The following is a 22,447-nucleotide window of genomic DNA, read 5'->3' as shown; positions in this document are numbered from 1 at the left end:
AGGGCACAAAACCTGACTGGTGAATCTGGTTAAAAATCTCAGCACAAACCTACGCTGGGATTTAAGACTTAAAATAGATAAAGAAAGATATATACATCTGGTTCTGTTTCTTAACTTGACCTTACAGATGTTACAGACTTTTCTTTTTATTGTCGCTTCTACTGTTCCCCCTCCCGAATGGTAAGGAATGTTAGTGATGAGGACATTTAGAGGAGGTTTATTTTGGTAAGGGATGTAATGAGCATGATTGTGTGCTGATTACACCCAGCCAACGTACTGGAGTGTCTTGGGTGAGCTACGAAGAGGAGATGAGGGTAAAAGCGAGCGGTGACAAGCCTCATTAACAGAAAATACTCTGCTCTGCTGTCAAGGCCCTGCTGTTGATGAGGAACCTAACTGCTAGACGCTCTAATTATGCGCTGTTACCGCCATCCCACAGAAAGCAATAACCCCCACCTCTCTGCATATGCAAATATGACAGACCCGATCATTAGGTTTTATGCCTCAAAGCCAAATTGTTATTGTAAAACCATTGAAGCCAAGGGCAAAGACGTAAAACTCTATCACGCATTTTGACACATTTTTTTTACAAGCCTTCCTCAATAATAGAACAAATGTTATTGAATGTCATGGATAGTCAAGGGTAATGTGCCATGAAAGTATTGTTTAAATCAGAACAATTATTTGAGGCTTCTTTGAAAAAAATATATAAATGAAATGTCGATTTTCGGAGCCAAGAATGTATAATTTGGCTCTTCTCCACTCCGTGTTTCCCAGCATTTTGGTTAGCGTGCCATATTGAAATTTCATAATGATGCCCACAAATTATGTCCCATATGTTCATGGGTCTTGTGCTTCACTCACTCCCTTGATTATTAAAACAATTTCAAAACACGTTCCGCCGCTGGTTTTAAATGCACATTTGGTCTTTCAGAGGACAAACTTTTTAAATATACTTTTAAAATATAAAGAGAAAGTAAAGAGTACATGTGCATTCACAGAAAACAGAAGTGGTTGTATTTGCCCTTGTTTGACCGTTAGACTTCTCAGTGATCCACTTATAATGGAGTTCAGTGAACCAGCTTGAAGAACGCTGGAGGCTCCAGAGTATGTGGACCTGTCAGGCTTGACCATTACCATTAAAATACCATATAGTTCCTCACATCTGTACAGTGCAAAAGATATGCTGACCCTCCCAGTTCACTGAGCTTTGGGAAGGTTTCCAAAAAGTCAGCCTGTGCAGATAATTACTGGGAAAAAGCCTCACAAAACAAAAACCGCAAGAATAATTATAGAAAGTTAAATCCATTCCCTTTTCTTTTAGTAAACATTTTTCTGTTTTCAGTTTATGCGTGTGTGTGTTTGTGTAAGAGACTGTGTGTGACTGAGTGTGTGACATTGATGGAGAGGTAGAAAGAAAACTTGTGAAGAAATTTCAGCCCTTTTTTTTTTCTTAGTATCTCTTTCTGTGTGTCCGTCTCTCTCTTTTATACTCCTCCGCACAACTTTGGAGAGACACATCTCTTGATGTTCTCAATTTAAAGTGTTCACTCTTTCCTTGGTGACATCTCTGCATTGCAGACCATATTGCTTTCCTGCTATTAAACTTCATTCCCATCACACAGTGATTTATCAACATCAGCATAGTGTATAGACATATTCAGAGCATATTCAAAACGGTATACTTAAGTAAAAAATCTTTTGTGAAGCAACCTCCTCAGTCAAGTCCAACTTCAGTCGCGAGTGAAACCTCTTAATGAAGTGGGATGTGACTAGCTAATTAGCCCATTAAAATAAATTATTAAAGTATTAATGTTCCTTCTATATATCCAGCCCACATCAAATTAGGGTTTTCTCCCTGGTCGTTTCTCAGAGCGTCAGTCGTTTATTAAAATGCAGATATGCATGTCAAGCGACCCAACACTACACTGCTGACATGCCATATTTGTGCAAATGCAATTTACAGCTCTGTCTATTGGTAAATTGTGTTTTGGTGTGAAGTCTAAATGGCATGTTTCCAACTCTAATCGAATGTTTTTGCATTGATCCCACTGGCTGTTTTTCTTTGCTTATCTAGAACCACCACGACGGACATGTGTCTGTTGTTGATGAGAAGCGTGTTGTGGGATTGTGTAGCTCATAACAGCCACCTTCTTTAGTGTCAAGCCAGGTTAATATTATTACAGAGCAATTGAGGAGATAAATCTCTAATTGAAATTTGAATGCAGACCACCGCAGACAGATCGCCTCTAGCCTAACGCAGCAGGGAGGGAAGAAAAAAATCAATGTGTATTAAAAAGGACGCTGCACAATGCAATTAACAGCTCCTCCGAAACTTGTTGTTGTAGTTTCTGGAGGGGCCCATGAGGCATATCATTTGAGACCAACATCATTTCATTGGGTCACTACTTCCCATAGGGCTGTTGTTTCTTTAGAATTAATTACCTCCATCAGAAAAATAAAGCTACATCTTGGTCGACTGAACTTTAGTCAATCTTAAAAGAATAATTGACCCCCAAAATGAAAATTTGCTGGAAATCTACTCACGCGCCTCAGGCCATCCAAGATTTAGATGAGTTTTTTTTCGTTATCAGAACACATTTGGAGAAATTTAGCATTAGATCACTTGCTCAACAATGGATTCTCTGCAGTGAATGGGTGCCGTCAGAATGAAAGTCCAAACAGCTGATAAAAAAATCACAGTAATACACAAGTAATCCACACAACTCCGGTCCATAAATCAACATCTTGAAAAGCTGCATGTGTGTAATAAATAAATCTATCACCAAGACATTCTTAACTTCAAACTATCGCTTCTGGCTAATATAGCAGTCTTCTATCCATAATTTTGCCGCCTTCATTGAAAAAGTTGTCTCATCTGAATCAGGAGAGAAATATAAATATTCAGGCAAATGAGTCCAAAGCAGTTCTAAACCAACATTTAGATAAAATACAACAGGAAACTCATATTTTGGCCAGAAGCTGGTTGTGGGATATTGTGGTTGTGGTTATCTGCTATTAGGACTCTCCTTCTGACAGCACCCATTCACTTTATAAAATCATTTGGTGAGCAGGTAATGTTAAAGATGAATGCTAAATTTCTCCATATCTGTTCTCACTGTAAAAAAAAAATCTGTAAAATATATGGTAAAAAAAAATGGCAGCTGTGTTTGCCAGAATTATGCTGTAAAAAATATGGTAAACCGTTTTAGGTTTAATGGTTTTACCTTAAATTTACAGTTTAATACCGTAATTTAACTGATTCAATGTTAATATACCAACTTATTGGAGTACTGAAATCAGTGGTAACCACCAAAAGCAGGTGAGAAATGATGAGAAAGTCACATGATGAAACAAAGACCATTGCAAGCAGCTTTTAAATAATAGGATACATAGAACGTGCACATAAGCACTAAACACGATCATGGTGAAACTCATTAAACTGAAATATGCAATAAACATTAATTTAACAACATTACAGTATATGTAACATACAACTCTTATAAAAATAACAGATAAGAAATAAAAAGAAACACTTATTTAAAAAAAAAAAAAAAAACATAAAATTCCCATTCTGGGAATGTCAGTTTACTGTTTTACAGGAAATTACCGTTAACCATTTAACAGGTTTGTACTGTAGCATTTTTATAGTTTTTTTAACGTTAAAATCAGTCATTTTTTACAGTGTGATGAAAAAACAAACTCATCTACATCTTGGATGACCTGAGGGTAAGTACATTTTTAGCAAATGTTAATTTTTCCATGAACTGTTCCTTCAACACCCATTCTTCATCATTACTGTTGGTCTAGTAAGATTCTATATGTTAACATAAGTTAGTCGATTAGGCCTCAAATTCAGCTTTATTGTTTTACCTTACTAGTTTCCACATTTTAGAATTATAGCAATACCAAAGCCAAAACTGCTGTGGAATTAAATATTTATTTTAAAACTAACAGCATGTTTAGTCTTTTTAAAATCAAATGCATAAAGCATCAGCCTGCGGCGCACTGCGCTTACATTTCAAGGCTATTATTTGAACAAGACTGCATTTAAAAATTATTTGGTTTTCCAACTGTTTCATGTAGTATCATGTTCAGATAATACAGAATGTGAAGAAACGTCAAATGATTTCAATTAAATTGTAAAAAGCACTACAAATATGGTTTCAATGCAGCATTACAGAAATCATGCTTTTGACCCTTCAGCGAATAAACCAAAAAGCAAGAGTGCAAAAGAAAAAAAAAGAAAAGAAAAAAAAGATGGGGGAGCATTATTTATTAAATGTACGCACCCAGTATTATATACTGTATCTAGTTCATCCATATGTTTAATGTTGGTCATATATTTACTGAATAAATTTATTGATATGTGAACTATGATATGCAAGACAAAATATGTCAACAAACAACCCATTTCAAGTCCTTTTTTACCTTTTTTTTCTGTCGCATACTTGCTTTTGGTTTATCCACTGAAGGTTCAGAAGCATGATTTATGTAAACCTGCATTAAAACAATATTTGAATAGTGTTTTTTAAAATTGATTTGAATGGACTTAACATTTGCTCACGTTCCTCACATATTTTCTTAGTTTGTGTAGTTTTTCCCCTCATCGCCTTTAATGTCACAGATTGTTCAGTCTATCTAAACCACACTTACAGTACAACACTTGAGCAGTGGCATTGAATGTTCCTGCATACTGGAGGATTTATAATTTAGGTGAATTACATAACTTGTTTGGTCTGAAATAAACTAAAACATCTAACATTATATCGCAATGCAAATGATAAATTGCGATCAACCTGTATGTGCCTTCTCAATAGTGATTTGAAGGTTGACACACATTATACAAATGAGGAGCATAAATTCGGTCAGTGTGTCCTAAAGTACTGTAGTGCAGATTAACGTTATGAAAGTCAAATAAGAATTTGTCATTGACCAGGATTATTCTACTTTCCTGTTTTTACTCCCCCCAATACACACACACACACACACACAAGTTGTTTAAACCAAATAAATACTTAATCCTATAGGAAAGAGTTCCCTAGAGGAATCCCTGTCTTGTCCAGAGCCCCGCCCCTCGCGCGTGGCGCTGTCCATCACAGTAGTGCTGCTCTCTGAAACTCCGCGAGCTCAAGCGCGCGCCCGAGCAGATCGTTGCTGAAGCGCGAGACGACGGAGGGAAAGTTGCACAGCTCAGACTCTGGAGAATCGCCGTTCACCGAACGAGGAGCGAATTAACGTAACATGTACACTATCGCTTGAGAAAAGGAAGAGTGGTGTAAACTTGCAATCATGTTTTGGACTATTTTGTTGCCATATTGTGTGACTTTTGTGCTGGGAAATAAGACCGACGAACGAATACCTTTCTTCCACGGGCATGTGTTTGAGAACTCTCCACCTGGTTCAAAAGTGAACGGACTGAGTATCCCGGTGAAGCGCATCGATCCGCAGCGATGGTGCTCCAAGTCCGGGATGCACCTGAAACTCCTGGGGGACAGGAGTGAAGATTTTCACGTCTTCGCGCACCACAAGCGAGGACACATATTGCTGAAAACATCTAACGTTCTCGATCGAGAGGAGCGCGCGGAGTATCTCCTCAGTCTGGCGCTGTGCTGTCAGAGCTGCGCTTCAGCCGAGCGCGTCGTGGCCGAAGTTGCTTCAGTTAAAGTGGACGTGCTCGACACGAACGACCACGAGCCCACTTTCCAACACGCAGACGTCAAAATAACTTTGGACGACGCCACGGCCCTGAGGTCGGTGGTGTATACTGTGAAAGCGGAGGACATTGACAGCGGCAAAAACGCCGAGCTCATATACTACGCGCTCCCTAGAAACGGCAGTTTCTACGTGGTGCCCAAAACCGGCGACATCCTCCTCGTGGACTCGATTCTGGGTCTCGCGCAGCCCATAAAGTTCAGCGTGTTTGCGCGAGACCACGGCTGGCCCGCTCGGACCAGTCAGAATATGGATGTAGAGATCAGTCCGCGCCAATGGCCAGCCCTTCCTCAGATCGATAACGGACTCTCGAGAAAGTCCCGCTCCGTGCCGGAGCCGGTGCTTATCACCGTGTCCGAAGACGCGAGTATCGGCTCCGTCATAATGAATCTACACCCGGTGAGGTTTCAGTCCGCCAGTTTTGAGCTGATTCACCCGGACGCGGATAACTCTCCGGTCACCGTGAGTCGGGACAGCGGAGATTTGGTTATATCAAGGCGGCTCGACCGAGAGACGCAGCCGCTAGTGGAGATAACTGTAAAAGTACAAGATAAGCGAGGTGAGTGCTCCGTGACTAATCCAAATATCTCTACAATACGGCTATGTGCCCCGGTCCCTTTCCCACCTGTTCAGTGCGTGACACTGTCTCCAGTGCGTGCTGGCAGATTTCACCTGAACACCCCCCAAAAACATGACGCGCGCCTCACGCACCCAAATCCTCCCACTCTTCCCTCAGACTGAGCAGGTCATATGCAGCTTCCCTCATTACAGATGCACAAAGTTCACAGGAATCGAAGTTTAATTATCACTCGCAGTAAACGCTAGCGATTGACACAAGTCAAGGCGCAGGTGAAACCATAGCTGCGCTGCGGCATGAACGAAAGCGTTTGATTGCTTTGCGATGCTGAAATATATTCATACACACCTGGGTGACAAATGCAGAAACTTAACACAATATGATCATTTAATTTGTATACTGTAAACTTTGGCATTAGTAGGATTTGCCGGGAATTATACAAATGCTTTAGAATTCAACATCGACAGCATCTTTGCATCTTTTTGCCTCGTGACTATAATTTTGGTATTTTCTACTCAATTTTGTGAAAATTTAACTGGATTTTCTTAAATGGTGTTTAAATTCAAAGTTGTAAAGAAAATCGTGCCTTGCACTTATCACTGCAGGTCGGCAGCAGTTTTACAATAAAGCTCAAGTTTGAGGGGTTGAGCATATTGCTTTGTTCATCACAATATTATTTTCTTCCCTCATACCTTGGGCTTTAAATAATTTCTCACCATTTAAACAGGTTATTCAGTCAGTGCTCAGCAATTTAAGTCTTTGTGTGTGTGTGTGTGTGTGTGTGTTTGTGAGGGAGAAAATTAGGGAATTTGGTATATAAGGTGCTCACATAGGCCCTTTTACAGAATCATATCATGCTTCTGTATTCAACTGTAATTGCGTCCTTTGCATTGCAGGTGAACCCTGCACATCAAGCTGACTTTTGGCACAAATCCGTGGTGATTTAATCCTTTTTGAGTTGGAGATTGTGCTCTACTTTCTTTCATCTGCTTGCATTAGCTATGTAATCCCATCTCATTCACTTTCTCATTTTGGGGATTTAAGACCGGCAGTGCAGTTAGAGGAAACTGCTGGGAAGATGAGGCGTTTAGTGGAATGTGCTCATATTTGAGCAGTTGACCGGACATGATTTAGCAGTCTGTGATTTAATTAGTGTTGGTTTGTTAATCAGGGACTTTCGGCTTGCTGGACCTGCGGCTCTGGAGCCACTGCTATTTTTTTTTTCTTTTCTTCCTTGTGTTTCCAGCATATGTTCAAGGGTGCTTGTTTGTGCGTGTGGGGATGTTTGCAGGTCTGTGAATGTTGTGCTGTGTGCGGCCCTCTGTGAAAGCTTAGCACAAACAATGAGGCCAAACAGCTGGTTTTAATTAGGAGAGAGAAGAACGTCTGCTGACCTCACATTTGTCTGTGGCTCTTTGGAAGTAATGAGCTTTCAGGTAACCACATTTATTTAAAATTTTTATTATTAGTATTTTGTGTGTGTGTGTATTAAAGATATTATTGATCTTTCCTCTTCTTTAGCTTTGGATATTTCACCCCCCCCCCACCTCCATCAAACTTCTCCTAAGAGAATGAAGTCAAAATTCTCTTTTGAATTAGCTGAACATCATTCATTATTGAAATTAAGATGCAAAATCCAGTCACAAAGTGAGAGTATATCATCCCAAATCTCTAGGCATATACGCTGCAAAAAATATAAAAAAAAATAATTAAAGATCCAAAACCTTGCAGAGCAATTGATGACAGCCTCCGAGGCAACTTTAAAATCTCAAAGCTATACTTTGATCTCCTCTAGGTATTCAATGATTGATACATAGAGAAGACCAAAACAATCTAAATGCACTGGGTGCTCAACATTTTCCCCCAGAACAATCAAGGAAGTGACAATGTCTGGAGGTGAATGTAGAGTGTCTTCATTATCTCATGCTGCTGTCAAGATCGCTGAATGTTAACAACGTTCATCTCCTTCTCTTGTCTGTACTTTTCTCTTTTGTCTCGCTTTTCTGTGCGAACTGGATCAATGTACATAGTACCTTTTAAAAAGAATGCTTTTTGTTGTGTCTGACCTAACACGATGGTGATTGAAGCAAATATTTAAATATTGAATTGATTTGAACTAACGTCTCTCCTAAGTTTTTATGAGAAAGAAAGTCTTAAATTGGAGCACAAAGTCTTAAATTCATAAAGTCATATAACATTTTGTGTTACATGCACTGCAAAGAAGCTTCATGCAGTTTTGTCTTGTTTTTCAGTTTAAATATCTACACATCCTTAAATATCAAGATGTATTTACTTGGGATGCAAAATAAAGACACTTGAATGTAGCAATGTAAAGATTTTTTTTTTACTTCCTCATTTGAATTTAGTTGTTTCTGGCAGATTTGTTCTTGCTTTAGTTGTAAACTCAACTTAATTTTAATCAGTTTCATACAAATGAGAATTTTTAAATGACAACACGTAACAAGGATGGCCTTTACATTTTTGCAGTGTGATAAAGATGTGTTGTATTTTCAAATGGTTGCTAATAGAACTCATTGCTTAAATGTACATTAATACCATATTTTGACATATTTTCCCTGTTTTTACTGTTTTCATCTTAAAATTCTTAAAATTGTCTTAAATTTACCTTCATAAAACCCTGTTTATATATATAAAATACTTGAAACATTAAACAATATTTTAACTAATTTTGCCAGATCATTAATAAAGTGATGTAATGTTTATATACTTATCTACTAAATCAGATCTGTTCTTTAAAATGTATTTAGGCTAGTGCTACCATGATGATACAGGTGTTTTTGCAGATAACAATCATAAGTGGCCTGTTCATAACTCCAATACACACAAAGCCAAAACACCATCTGTGTAGAACACATGATACTAAATAATTACAATAAACATTACGTTTTTACTTGCAAAAAACAAAACAAAACAAAATTGTATTTTTTAACCGTATGTAGAAAGGAAACGTGCGGTTAAACAGTCAACAGGTTTATACTACGTAATTTTTACATAATAAGACTAAAATGTTAAACATTTTTTTTCATGTTGAACACTGTTCAACATTAAGATTTTGAATCTAAATTATTATATTTTACATTTGCATTTTACAGCGCAAGTATACATAACTGATGTGCCTGTGTCTTAATAAATCTTCATAAATGTAATTATTCCAGACATCTTCTCTCTTCCTACAAATCACTCCATGCATCTTCCTTTTTCTGTGCATGCTGATTTGTTGCGTCTGTAGAATCACTGAGCAAGTTGACCAAACAGTCCAGTCTGAGTTGTTTTTCTGGGTCTTTCCTTCCTTTTCCCCCAACATCTTTTTCCTCATAACCCTTCAGCTTTCTTGTCAGAGCACATCTGATGCTGCCATTCTTTCTGGTATCAGTGCTGTGGGATCAATTAACCCTTGCACAGAGGATGCTGATAGATAGTTTGTGTGTGTTTGCGTACAGAGCCAGTATTTGTGTGTAAACCAGTGACTGACTTGGAATCCCAATCTCAACAGCGCAGTGTAATCTTACCTTTGAGATGTCACCGGCTGTCTTGCTCAAGCCCTCTTTCTCTCTCAATTAGACATGATGGAGTCGAGCTCCTTGTAATTCAGTGCAAGTTTTCAGATTGAAAAGAGATTGACACTGGCCTATTCTTCCCTCTCTCACGCAGCTGGTCTAGAACATTCTGCTCTTAGTCATTTCCGTTGTCTATATTTAGTTAAAGTGGCAGATATGCATTTTCATTTCTATTATATTCACACGTGGAATATGACCCAGGTGTCCGAAGCCACAGTTTTAAGCATGTTGTTTTATAAAGGAGATTCTGAGCCCCATTCTGGTAATGGGTCTAAATACCCACATCAACAGGGCTTAATTTGAATGACAGGCTCAATGTTTTTCTGGGTCTTGACCAGCCTTCAATACTGAAAATCTGTTAATCTGGTCAGCATGAGCCAAATAGTTACCACAGCATATGGGGAGCTTCTTCCGCCAGGGACACAGAGGAGCTAGCAAATGCTTCACAGGGTCAAACATTTGCACACTCGCACACACACTGACTCAAACACTCGAGCAAAAGCCCTGAAACTGTGTGCAAAACCTGCTCTCTAGTAGACAACACATATATATTTCCAAATAACCCTGGTAACACGAGTTCACTTTCTTTTCTCTTGCAGTTTCAGACATGTATACATAGATCGTAAAGGTCCTTAAAGGTTCATATGAAAGATGTTCTTACACTTTTGGACATTCTCATGCTTTTTTTCTTCTTTTTTTTTTTTTTTCTTTTCATGTAGTAGAAACTTAAAGTGCACACAGATGATGCCTCATTAATGAGGGGTCTTCACAAATTTGCTGTCAAAATTATATTAAAGGTATAGTTAAAAAAAAAAAATTAAAATTTCCTAAAAATTATTAATTCTGTCATTAATTACTCACCTTCATGTCAAACCCCTAAGACTTTTTTTATATTCAGAACACAAATTTAGATATGTTTGATGAAAGCCGAGAGCTTTCTGACCCTGCATATCCCAGGCTCAAAAACGTAGCAAGGATGTTGTTAAAGCGGTCTAGATCAGTGGTTCAACCCTAATTTTTTAATGGTACTCTTTATAATGGCGTGATTTGGAGGAGAAGAATTGTTGAATACAATTTTTTTTTTTGTGCACAAAGTTTTCTTGTAGCTTCATAAAATTGCAATTGAACCACTGTTGTCACATGGGCTATTTAAACTGTGTCCTTACTGTGACATGAGGGTGAGTAATGAATTTTCATTTTTGGGTGAACTATCCCTTTAAGCTATATTACAGGTAGTGTAGGCGGTTTCAGAAAGGTTAGCAATGACAAGTTAGCTTTGAAAGCAAGATGCCCACCCTCCACTGTGCAAAGACACACACATGAACACGCTCAGGCATACCAGAGACTAACCCGCGACATGCCATTGGTTAAGGGATAAAGTGCTAATGTCTCATTTATCACTGAAAAAACATGACAGTACAAAGCACATGATATTACAATTAAATAATTTTTTTAACCAAATCACCTACCCTGCCTTTAAAATAATCTTAATTGAAATGATAAAAAAGCTAAAAAAAACATATAAAATGATGTCTAACAAATTACAAATTACATTTTTTAAAAACGGTCTGTCTTATCTCTGTCTTTTGACAGTGTATGCATGTATGTATGTATATATATATATATATATATATATATATATATATATATATATATATATATATATATATATATACTGTATATATTAAAGACATATATACATTCATTAGCAGATATTTATATCCAGAGCTCCTTATGAATGTGGAACATCACACTCAAATGTTTTTCTTACTTTATTAAATGTTGCATAGATATTTTGGTTTTAAGGCCCAACTTCCTCTATAAAGATGCTGTTGACCCACATTCAAATCAAAAGATGTGCGTAAATAAGCATCCAGATAGTTCTTGAAACATTGACTTTTACTTTTCTAAAAGTATTTTTGTTTATTTATTTATTTAGAGTAGTCCTAGTTTTTTTTTTTTTTTTTTTTTTTTTTTTAGAAAATAGTCCAAGAACACACCGGGTTCAGCTGCACTGTTATTTTTAGAGTTAATAGGAAGGGTTAGAGGTTTAATGGTTGTCCCCACGACAGGGAGGACAGGGACTGGATCATCAGAGAGAGAGAGAGAAAGAGAAGAGGAGAGAGCTGATGGTGTTTGCGGTTGGTAGGTAATGTTTCGATTTGTCCACTGTCCAAGGGATGAAGATAAAGCATGTGTAAAGATTGACAGCTACGGAAAGAGAAAACTATTTAAATAATTGAATGAAAGCTAGAGTAAATTAATATTTAATGCAACAATGTAGCAAATATAGACCGGCCCATAGCTGGCTATGAGGTCACTGAGGTTTGGACCTCAGTAAATGTTTCATGTTAAAAAATAAAATTAGTTCTCTGAATGACTAATTTGCTGCTAAACTGCTCATATGAATGAATGCATGTATAATTCAGATTAATTTTGGTAGAAAAATGATCGCTGGTGGAGTGAACGAGGCTTGAGCAAGTTGTGAGTGAGGCACATTGCCAGATTCAGATTTTATATGTGTGTGTGTGTGTGTGTGTGTGTGTGTATGTGTGTATGTATGTATGTGTATATATATATATATATATATATATATATATATATATATATATATATATATATATATATATATATATATATATATATATATATATATATACTTTTTTTTCACTTAATTGGACACTTTAGAAATTTAATTTAGTTGCGGTTTAGGGTCAGCAATATCTTTATCTTGTCTAATTTGCAAAATATTTGAAATAATTTTGGTTTATTTATTTATAGGTTTTTGTTTACTTTAATATCAATATCTGGAAACATTGCAAAGCTGGCATTTAAACTGGTAGTAATCAAAAATGTCTATGGACAGGTTATTGCTGACAAGATGCGACATTCGGTAAGAACAAAACAATTCATGATACTATCCATCAGAAATGCTGTCAAAAATCTGTAGGATTTAACACCAGTGCAGAGATCTGTGGAACAAGTAGGTTACAGAATTAAATGAAATACACAAACACTGACCATGAAGAAGTCTATGCCAAGTCATTCAGTATAGTGGTTACATTTTCACAAATCATGCTATATAAACATTTAGCACACTAGACAAAGATATCCGCTATGGTTATCAATACAATTTATGACAGCAATATGTATGGTTGCATGAATAATGAACAACTGATAAAAGTATCCACCCCATAAATATAGTAAAGTATTAATACATTTTGATGCAATAAATAGGATCATTTAAAAATGATCATCCCTCCACAACTGAGAAAGCATCTTTCACATCAACATCTACATTTCTGTCTCTTTTAAAGTGTTAATATTGTGTATAATTAGTTGTATTTATCGGGGTTATTATAGCACAATATTTATAAAAACCTCACTAATTTTCTAAGACTGGCTATGGCCATGAATATAGAAACACCTCGCAAATTCAGAGGGAATAATAGCTACAGCTACTTAATAAGAAGAAGCCTTCATTCTGCAGCAGGAGTCACAAAAGCTCTTCACTATGGAACTCATTTTGTAATCTAAGCATACATTTAGCCATTATAAAATGATGTGGGAGTTCTGTGTAGGCTTTATGGTTTTCTTAAAGTCACCCAGGGCTCACTATAGAATGTCTGTGACACAAAAAGAATAAGAGGTGTGTTACAGTACAGATATGCATGTACCAGCAAGCTCCAGACATGCCGGGTTACCTTAAGTGGAACAAAATCAGATGTAGCAGATGAAAAGTGCACCGTGGCATGTCTCAGAACATTGGTGTTAGAACGTTTGAACGGTGGCAGCTCCAGTTAATCACGTCTGTGAAAGCAGGTGTGAATTGAAGTCATCCAGTATTCTGCAGTGTTGTGTTCATGCTTGATTCAGGGAGCACTTGGAGTTTTCTCTTTTTTGCTCCCTGGTGATTTGAGAGCAGTTTATGTCAAACATTCTAAATTTTGGAAGTATTTGCGGTCTTTTTCTTGGATCAGTGAACTCAGTTTAGAAATGACATGTAGTGATTCAGTCAAAGGATTGTTCTAGGGCTGCTATTGGCAATTTAGTTACTGACCATGATAATATAATGAAATGATTGCAAATAGAATGCTAGTAAGCACTTTAATTACCTCTGATCTCCATTATTTCTGTGGTCGATAAAACCGACAATGGTGTGTTCACATTGTTTCTCTGATCCGTCGTTTGTTCTGTGCCTGATGTGAAAGAAATTGTCTTTAGAAATGCTGTGGCTAACAACAGCCCCCACCAACACACACAATAATCACAAGTATTTGACTTCTTGTTTGCATCAGTTGTCTGGTTTCCCTAACAACCGTCGCACTGACTGGGTTAAATTGCCATTGGGAGAAAAAAGAAAAGAAAGTATTTCTAATGTTGAGGAGTGGCTTTGTGATTTCTGCCTCTGAGGAAGATGCATCACATAACATTGTGTTTGCAAATAAAAATTGCATATATACATAGAAATATTCTGAGAAGTATTAATATTTAACAATGAATGGTAAACTGATATAAATCACACAAAATAAAAATTAGGTCATCATTTATTCACCCTCATGTCGTTCCAAACTTGTGTGATGATGTTCTGTTGAATTAGAAGCATGTCCATCATGTTTACACAGAAAAACAATGTAAGTGGAAAGCAAAAATGTGGCAAATTCACATGACCAACCTGAACCTGTGTGGAAATCTTTCACTCTCACACAGAATTTCCAGTCTTATAGAATCCTGTTGAGAAGACTTGATGTCACCCACAACCATTCATTGAACAACAGTAAATGTGCCCGATTCTTTGCAGTCTGCATTTCAAAAGGAAATATAGATTGCTTCAGACATACTGAAATCAAACTTTTAAAGCACATGTAAATAGACCCAATCTGTGCATACACAAGCAGACACATGCAGCTCATCCAAATTCCATTCAATGCCTATTGAGAAGTGAATAAAGCTCTATGACAGAATGCCATGGCCCCATCATCTCCTCTCTCTCGATCTCTCTATCCCTCACTCCTCAGGGAGACACTCTCACTATTGGTAATTGGGAGATCATGCTGTACACAGCCTATATTCTACAGCTCCTCTTAAATTAGCCTTGTGTCACTGCGTTTATGCCCTGGACTCTAGATTGAGTGTGTGTGCGTGCTTACGTAAGGATCTGTTTATATGCTTATCATGCTTGTGTAAGCAATGCTTCTGACCGTGTGTGGTTTGTATGTGTGTGTTAGGCAGGCAGGACACACACTCGAATAGCCGGATAGCTTAATTATCAGAAGGCAACTACAGTAGGTAGAGATCCAACTCCATTTCATCAGTCTGTCTACAATCTTGGCCCATCTTGGCATTATTTTCTCTTTCTTTTCTTTTCCCACCATTTCATCTGCTCTGCTTAGGACTGTTCTGTGATTAGTTTGTATCCAATCTGGCTCGCTCTGATATAGGAGACTGTGAGTGTGGCGGCCAAGTCTTCTAATTGCCAGACTTAATCAAACAGACAAATGGGAGGATAGCGGGCAGCCTGTGACCTTTCCAAGATGGCATCCTCGCCTCGGCTCTCGAGCAAGATAGTTGCCAGCCAGCTCCTCTCTTAATAATGCTGACAAATGCAACTGCGTCTGTGATTTCGGTACCATTTCCTGTCCGCATCTAATAGGCCACGTGGCCCGGAATCGCTGGAGCCCGTGATGAGTGCTAACTCTTCCGTACCTCTGAGTTGCCCGCTACGGCTAACGTTATGACACTGACATTCATCATAAGGATCTGTGATATTTGTGTGTGTTTGGAGGAAGTGTGTGGAAGCTGACGGCATATCCTGAGATTTGGCCCTGGAGAGCACTAGCTGAAAGTGATGCAACGTTAGCAGGCAAGCAGCTTTTTGTGGTGTAGTTTCACAATACCAGTCTGTTTTGAAGTGTTGAGAAAGGGTGGATTTAGAGAATGGATCTTGTTGAATATGGGTAAACAGTAACATCACACATCAAACCAAAAGGATTTTTTTTTTAATTTTTTTTTTTTTTACATAGGATTTCATCCACTTGCATGTGTGTCTCTAAAGCTGATACAGATCTCATTCAATTTGTTATTTCATAATATTTTATTTTTAATATCCACTGTGGCAGCCTGCAGATAGTATTTTTTTTTAAGGTGAGACAGTGCAGGTGAATAGAGTAACAAAAAAAACCCACCTAAAACTAATGGTTATCGCCTCACTGACACAGTTGATTCATGACATCTGATTATTTAAAACATTTTTTTTTGTATTACATGTTTTCTAAAATGTTAGGTTTAAAAATGCAAATGGAGCATTATTTCATGAAATATGCGCTAATTTGCATAAATGTCTAGTACAACAATCTGAACACTGGATGTGTTTCAAAATTCTTGTTTATTTTTTCTGACATATTAGAGTCAAATGTTTTTACAGAGGGAATTTTAGGTATCTCATTTTTGTCACTTCATGATTCAGAAAATACTCAGACAATTTTTGGGGGAATAAAATGTTGTATATAATTAAGCAAATTATATATATATATATATATATATATATATATATATATATATATATATATATATATATATATATATATGACCAAATACCTCTGTAAAAACCTTCAGGATGTAGACATGAATAAAAATGTAAAGTGGAGATTTATAGCTCAGTGTAGGAGAAAAAAACGAATTTTGAGAAAACGGCCTTTAAAAATATGCATTGCAATTTGAAATCTATTGACAAAAATAGACAAAGTGCTATAAAAGAAACAGTTAACAGTGGCTTTTGGATGTTTTCTTTCCACTAGTCTGAAAAAAAAGAAAAAAAGAAAAGAGAAACCTGAAAAAATCTCAAAATCTCAAACTTGACAGGGGAATGAAAAACAAAACAAAACAAAACAAAATAAATAAAACAGTGTTTTTGCCTGAAGTGTCACCCCTTAACAATTTAATGGAGTAATTTCAGTAAATGAACAAATGAAAGATATCAAGCTATGTGTATGCACAGTATATATGTATAAAGAAGAATAAAGAGAGTTGTTATAAAAGAGGTAAAACAGACCTTTCACTGATGCACTCGAGGATGTTTTTTAACATGAAGGACATGATTGGGAATTAATTATTTCAGTAATGTGCAGAATTTGTGGAATGCCACGGTATAAATGGTGAATGTGAGCACAGGAAATAATAACATGTTTGGGAATGTTATGAATAAAAGTACAGTACACTCCATAGGCCCTTTAAATGTAAATATTTACTTTTTTTAAACAGATTTAAGACTAGATATTTACAGTAAATGCAAAGGATTTAATGTGTAAATCATGGGAATTTCCATTGGATAATTATTTGCATTCTTGACTGAGCATCTGAGGGTGCACAAAAAATTTAAATATTGAGAAAATCATAAATTTAAATATTGAGAAAATCATCTCTAAGGCTGTCAAAATAAATTTCTTAGCAATACATATTATTAATAATCAAAAATTGAGTTTTGATATATTTACGGTATGATGTTTGCAAAACATCTTCATGGAACATAATCTTTACCTAATAACCCGATGATTTTTAGCATAAAAGAAAAATGTATAATTTTGACCCATATAATATATTGTTGGCTATTGCTCCAAATATCCCATGCTGCTCATATATAGGCAATGCGTTCTCCCACCCTGGTCCACAAAATATCTTAAAAACAATGAGATGCATCCAATGAATTTTGTGATGTATGCATTTCTATCCAGGTGGCATTTCAAACATTGTCTACCTCTCTTGAATTTTAATTCTGCTACTTTGCATTCAAATTCACATTACAGTTCTGCTTGCTAGCTCAGTTCAATTTTAATTCAAATTTGACATTTTCCATTCAGTTCATGTTAATCTTTTTTTTTTAGCACTCTGAAGTTCTGACTGTGCTAGATAGTACTGTCCAACCTAGTGCATCTTGGCATTCTATTAATGTAAATGCATTCGTTTAAGTCTTAATGGATTGTAAGCAGATCTGATGTATGTCTAATGTGCAGATCCCAGCTTTACATTTGCAGTGTAAATGAAGCCAGATTTTTCTGTGGATGTTTGTTTTAATAAGAGTTGATGGTAGTCCTTTTTTTTTATTTGTGCCTGCTTTTGTTGCACTCTGCAACAATGCTCTATCCTTATGCAGTTGTGCTTCAATTAAAGAGGCCATGAACACGTGGTCTGCCTTCTCTGAATGCCTCTATCCACTCTCTGACTCTGTCTCGCCTTTTCAATTCTCGTTCTTGTTTCAGTTCGCATTTCTATACCTTTCATATGCCTGTGGGGATTTTGAGCTTGTATATGTAGTAACAGAACCACATAAGTAAAGTAGAATAACCACATGAATTCTGCACAAACTGTTCTCTCTCGCCTCTCATTCTCCTGGTAGGCCTGCTCTTAAGAGACTAAAATTAGAGCAATTCACAAGGCTGCTTCAGTTCAGTATAGACATCATTTTTCGAGAGCTCTTAAGGAACTTTTATAATATCCCTTTGAAGAAAAACAGACTTATGTCCATATGCACCAGAATGCTGAACGCAGTTTGTGTAGTTTAGGGCTCGCTCGAAATACCCGTGTCGTTCATGTAGCAGAACATGGACAATATATCTGCTCGCATGCTAAGTAGTCAATATTTATAGCTGGCTGTCTTGCACCAAAGTGCTCTAATCGTAGATTAATGACCATGTGGCATAGGAATGTGAAGTTCATTAGCATGCCTTTCTCTCTTTCTCTCTCTCGCTCTCTTGCTCTCTCTTTCTGGGGAACAGGATTTCAGGAAGCTGGGTTCTATAGATCAGCTCACCTCAGCCCTTGGTAATCAGAGCATAGGAAATGGAGTAATCTAGGGAGCTACTGCTGAGCTCTCGATCTTACAGCCTCACCTCAGGCAGTGTGAAACACACACACGCACACACACACAGTCTCAGTTCACTGAAGAACAGGCAGCACATGTATTTTAAAATATATAGTGTACAGCAACTTCTGATATTGCTTTATCCATTATTAGTGATGGTAGTTACAGAAGTTGCAGTAGTACTGTACATTTGTGCAGTTTCTGAAGGAGATGTGAGTGAGTGCTGATGCAAGTGTTGCTGCTGTGATGCTCAGGTTGTGGGCAGTTGCCAGGGTGTCACTATGTGACTGCTGCCATGTTCTGAGGAGGTTTTAGGGGTTTTATGTTTATGCACTGAAGCCTGCACTGAAGTGGTGATGCACCGAAGTCTCTGCCTGGATGTAAATAATAATGTAGAATGAATTAGTGTAATTTAGAATCAAAAGTGACAGTCTTTTTGTTTTTTTTAGATGACAGCGTGTTACAAATAATGTTTAATGATGTTTTGTTCATGCATCAGATCGAGATGCACTAATTTGCACTAATCACTGTTATGGTCATTTAGTTCAGACCACCCCAAATATATATCCACACTAGAATCTGCATACATTTTTGTATAAATCTCTTTTTTTTTTATCTTTCCACAGTAGAAATTGTATCTCTGTACACTAAAAAAAAAAAAGTACTAAAACCCCTTTGCTCAACAAGCCACATGATTTGTGTCAGGATTTATGTCCATAGTGCAAGTGGTTCTAATTATGAGCCAAAGTTTAATACATGAGCTTAGAGGTTTATTCAGATCACTTACTGTAAGTATGACAAGTAAGTGTTGAAATATGGAGAGGTTTGCCTTACCGCTAATAGTAAAAGCACCATTTACAATAGTAGCAGTCATTTGAAAAACACTACTAATAGTAGTCGTAGCAGATATATAGTTCATATTTTAATGGTAATTTACTTACACTAATAACACATCAACACAAATTCACACTCTTGTGAAGCAAACAAACACTTTGGCACCCTGTTGTTCTAGGGGTGGTGTTGGCGCAGTGGATAAGATGCATGCCATTGGTCGGAGAGACCTGGGTTCGAATCCACTGGTTGACACCAATGTGTCCCTGAGCAAGACACTTAACCTCTAGTTGCTCCAGAGGCGTGCGACCTCTGACATATATAGCAATTGTAAGTCGCTTTGGATAAAGGCGTCAGCTAAATGAATAAATGTAAATGTAAATGTTTTACTGTTGCCAAAACTGATATGGAGCAGTGGGTTAATGTTTCTCTGGGTGTAGCTAGACTTTTTTTTTTTTTTTTTACTCTTAAATAAGTTAAACACTCCTAGGAACATGAGCTTTTATTAGCTGAATTTGCATATGAGGAGCATATTTGTTAGATTTCCAATAGAAGCACAGCTGGGTAAAGGTGTATGTTTTTGTCTTGCTTTGTCTTTCCCACAACGTATGTTTTCATGCCCAGTAATTGTGTCACTAATAAAAGATTGTTGTCTGCTCTTTATATCAGAAATAGTAGTTTTTTGTAATTTATTCTGCAACAAACTGAACCCTCTTTTAAAATTATTGCAAAGTCTTCCGTTCTGTTTTGTTGACAGAGTTGTGCTCCATTCAGATTTGTTAAGAACCAAGTATTTCAAGCACAAATGAAAACAACAACAACAAAAGTTTATCAATGTGAAAAGTAGTGCTGTCAAACGATTAATCGTGGTTATTTGCATTCAAAATAAGTTTTTGTTTACGTACTAGTGTACTGTATTTATTATGTACATTTATTGTATATATTAATACACACACACATATGCATGTATATATTTTAGAAAAATGTTGTTTACATATTAAATATATTTATAAAAAATATAAATATACATATATGCATGTTAATAAATATAAATATTTTCTAAACCTATTCATGCCTCTGTGTGTATTTATATATCCATAAGAAGTATATACAGTATGCCCACATATATTTAAACAATTTTTTTTTTGGATGCGATTAATCGCAATTAATCATTTAACAGCACAAAAAAAAAGTAAAAACGCACATCTTTAGACGTGATCAAGAGTTGATGTAAAACGGTAGCTCATTCCAGAGCCTAGGTCCTTCAACAGAAAAAAGTTTTACTACCTTTTAATTTTAAATGAGTCAAAGGGACAATAAAGTGTAACTGTGTAAAGACCTTGAAGGTCTAGACGACTGTTGTATAGACATGAGTCCGGAAAAATAAGAAGGTGCCAAATCATGTAAGCTATTGTACCCAAATAACAAAAGCTTTGACATGACTTCTCTAGGGAACTGGTTGCCAGTGAAGTGAATCTAGCATGGGAAAGCCATTATTCCGGTCTTCAGTGTCACATGATCCTTCAGAAATTGTACTAATATGCTAATTTGGTGCTCAAGAAACATTTCTTATGTTGAAAACAATTATGTAGCTTATATTTTTGAGGATTTCGTAATACTTTTTTTTCCTTAAGATGAGACTAATGAGGGTGAGACTAATGTTAGCGGGACATTTTTAGTTTAAGCTACAGTTATTTAATGAAAGGATAACTACTCTGACATCCACAGGAATCTAGGCTAAGCACTTAATGTAGATGTATGGATAAATATGTTAGTTTAAATGTCAAACAACTGTGATACTTTCTTTTTTCTATTGAACTCAGCATCATGTAGTTAAAAAGCAACTTGTACACAACAAACTAAAGGGCAATATACTCACTTGAAAGCTATGAAATATTCAAGAAGCCAAAAGCTGCCTTTTCCTATCCGTTTCATTAGTGCTACTCTTTGATATGGTCAGATACACCAGGGAGAAAATGGATTTGCCAGACCTATAACATATGATGAGTTTGCAAGTACAGCAAAGAAAACAAAAAAAAAAAAACATCATCAAAAATGACCAGGAAAAGCAGCCGTGTGGAAAAAGGGCATTTCATTCGTTACAGATGTTTGTTTATGCATCCCAAAATTGCTTTCTGTGTCAGGCCGACACAGCACTCCGTCCTCGTACTTGTAACTTAATCATCGCTCACCAACACAAAGCAGAGAAAACTGTTTAAAAGTGCATATCTCTAATATAAAGGGACTGTCCACCGAGAGCCGCAGTGGCTCTGATCCGTGTCAGAGTTCCTCAAGCGTCCGGCATGGTTATTTTTACTTCGGTTGTTAAGGGAGAAAATAAGCTGTCCCAAGAAGTTTTCAGGCTAATGATACTTGAGGATTTTGCTTATGCAAGTACGGCAGATTATCATCAACTCAAGGACCTCGGAGAGCCTGACGGAGGATATGAATTCAATCTCTTCTCTCCATTATACCCAAATTCCTCACAGTTGCAGTGTGCGCTGGGAGTTTTGTTTTGCTCTGCTTTTTTGTTGTTCCTATTATGGAAGAGCTGGGATTGGACTGTCTGTAGAGAGAGTCTTTGATTGATATTTCTATCAAGCACAAATGAAACTACAAATTTTTGAAAGTACAGCCTGTTTTGACAGTCGATGTTCCTCATAAGCACTATTGATATCCGTCTTGTATAATTTGTTCCTCTCTCTATCCCTGGACGTATCATTTTCGGCATCTCTCATCAGGCTTTTGCAGCCTGTTGCTTATATTATTGCACTCTCTTTAAACCTCTTGAGTTTAATAAATGCGTACAAACATCCTCTCAAGAAATACAAACCCTTGTTTTGGAGAGTTGCTTCAAGGACGTCAATATGCATCACCTCAATTCATCTG

At 36.8% G+C, this 22,447-nt stretch overlaps 1 protein-coding gene across 2 annotated transcripts in view; it reads left to right on the top strand.

Annotated features, from left to right (window-relative positions):
- Positions 1-22,447, top strand: part of si:ch211-186j3.6 (neural-cadherin) — a 298,085-nt gene that overhangs the window by 63,314 nt on the left and 212,324 nt on the right. Inside the window, exon 1 of one of the 2 annotated variants that reach the window (XM_052561239.1) lies at positions 5,151-6,274. The exons of the other annotated variant lie outside the window; for it this stretch is intronic. Within the exon in view, the coding sequence (XP_052417199.1) occupies positions 5,293-6,274 (982 nt within the window). The 5' untranslated portion in view covers positions 5,151-5,292. Of the gene's footprint in view, positions 1-5,150; positions 6,275-22,447 lie in introns of those variants that run through there. 2 annotated transcript variants of the gene reach the window in all.

The sequence above is a fragment of the Carassius gibelio genome, chromosome B7 (genome assembly GCF_023724105.1).
Source record: "Carassius gibelio isolate Cgi1373 ecotype wild population from Czech Republic chromosome B7, carGib1.2-hapl.c, whole genome shotgun sequence".
In the NCBI taxonomy this organism is placed as follows: domain Eukaryota; kingdom Metazoa; phylum Chordata; class Actinopteri; order Cypriniformes; family Cyprinidae; genus Carassius; species Carassius gibelio.
This window is presented reverse-complemented; position numbering and strand designations above follow the sequence as displayed.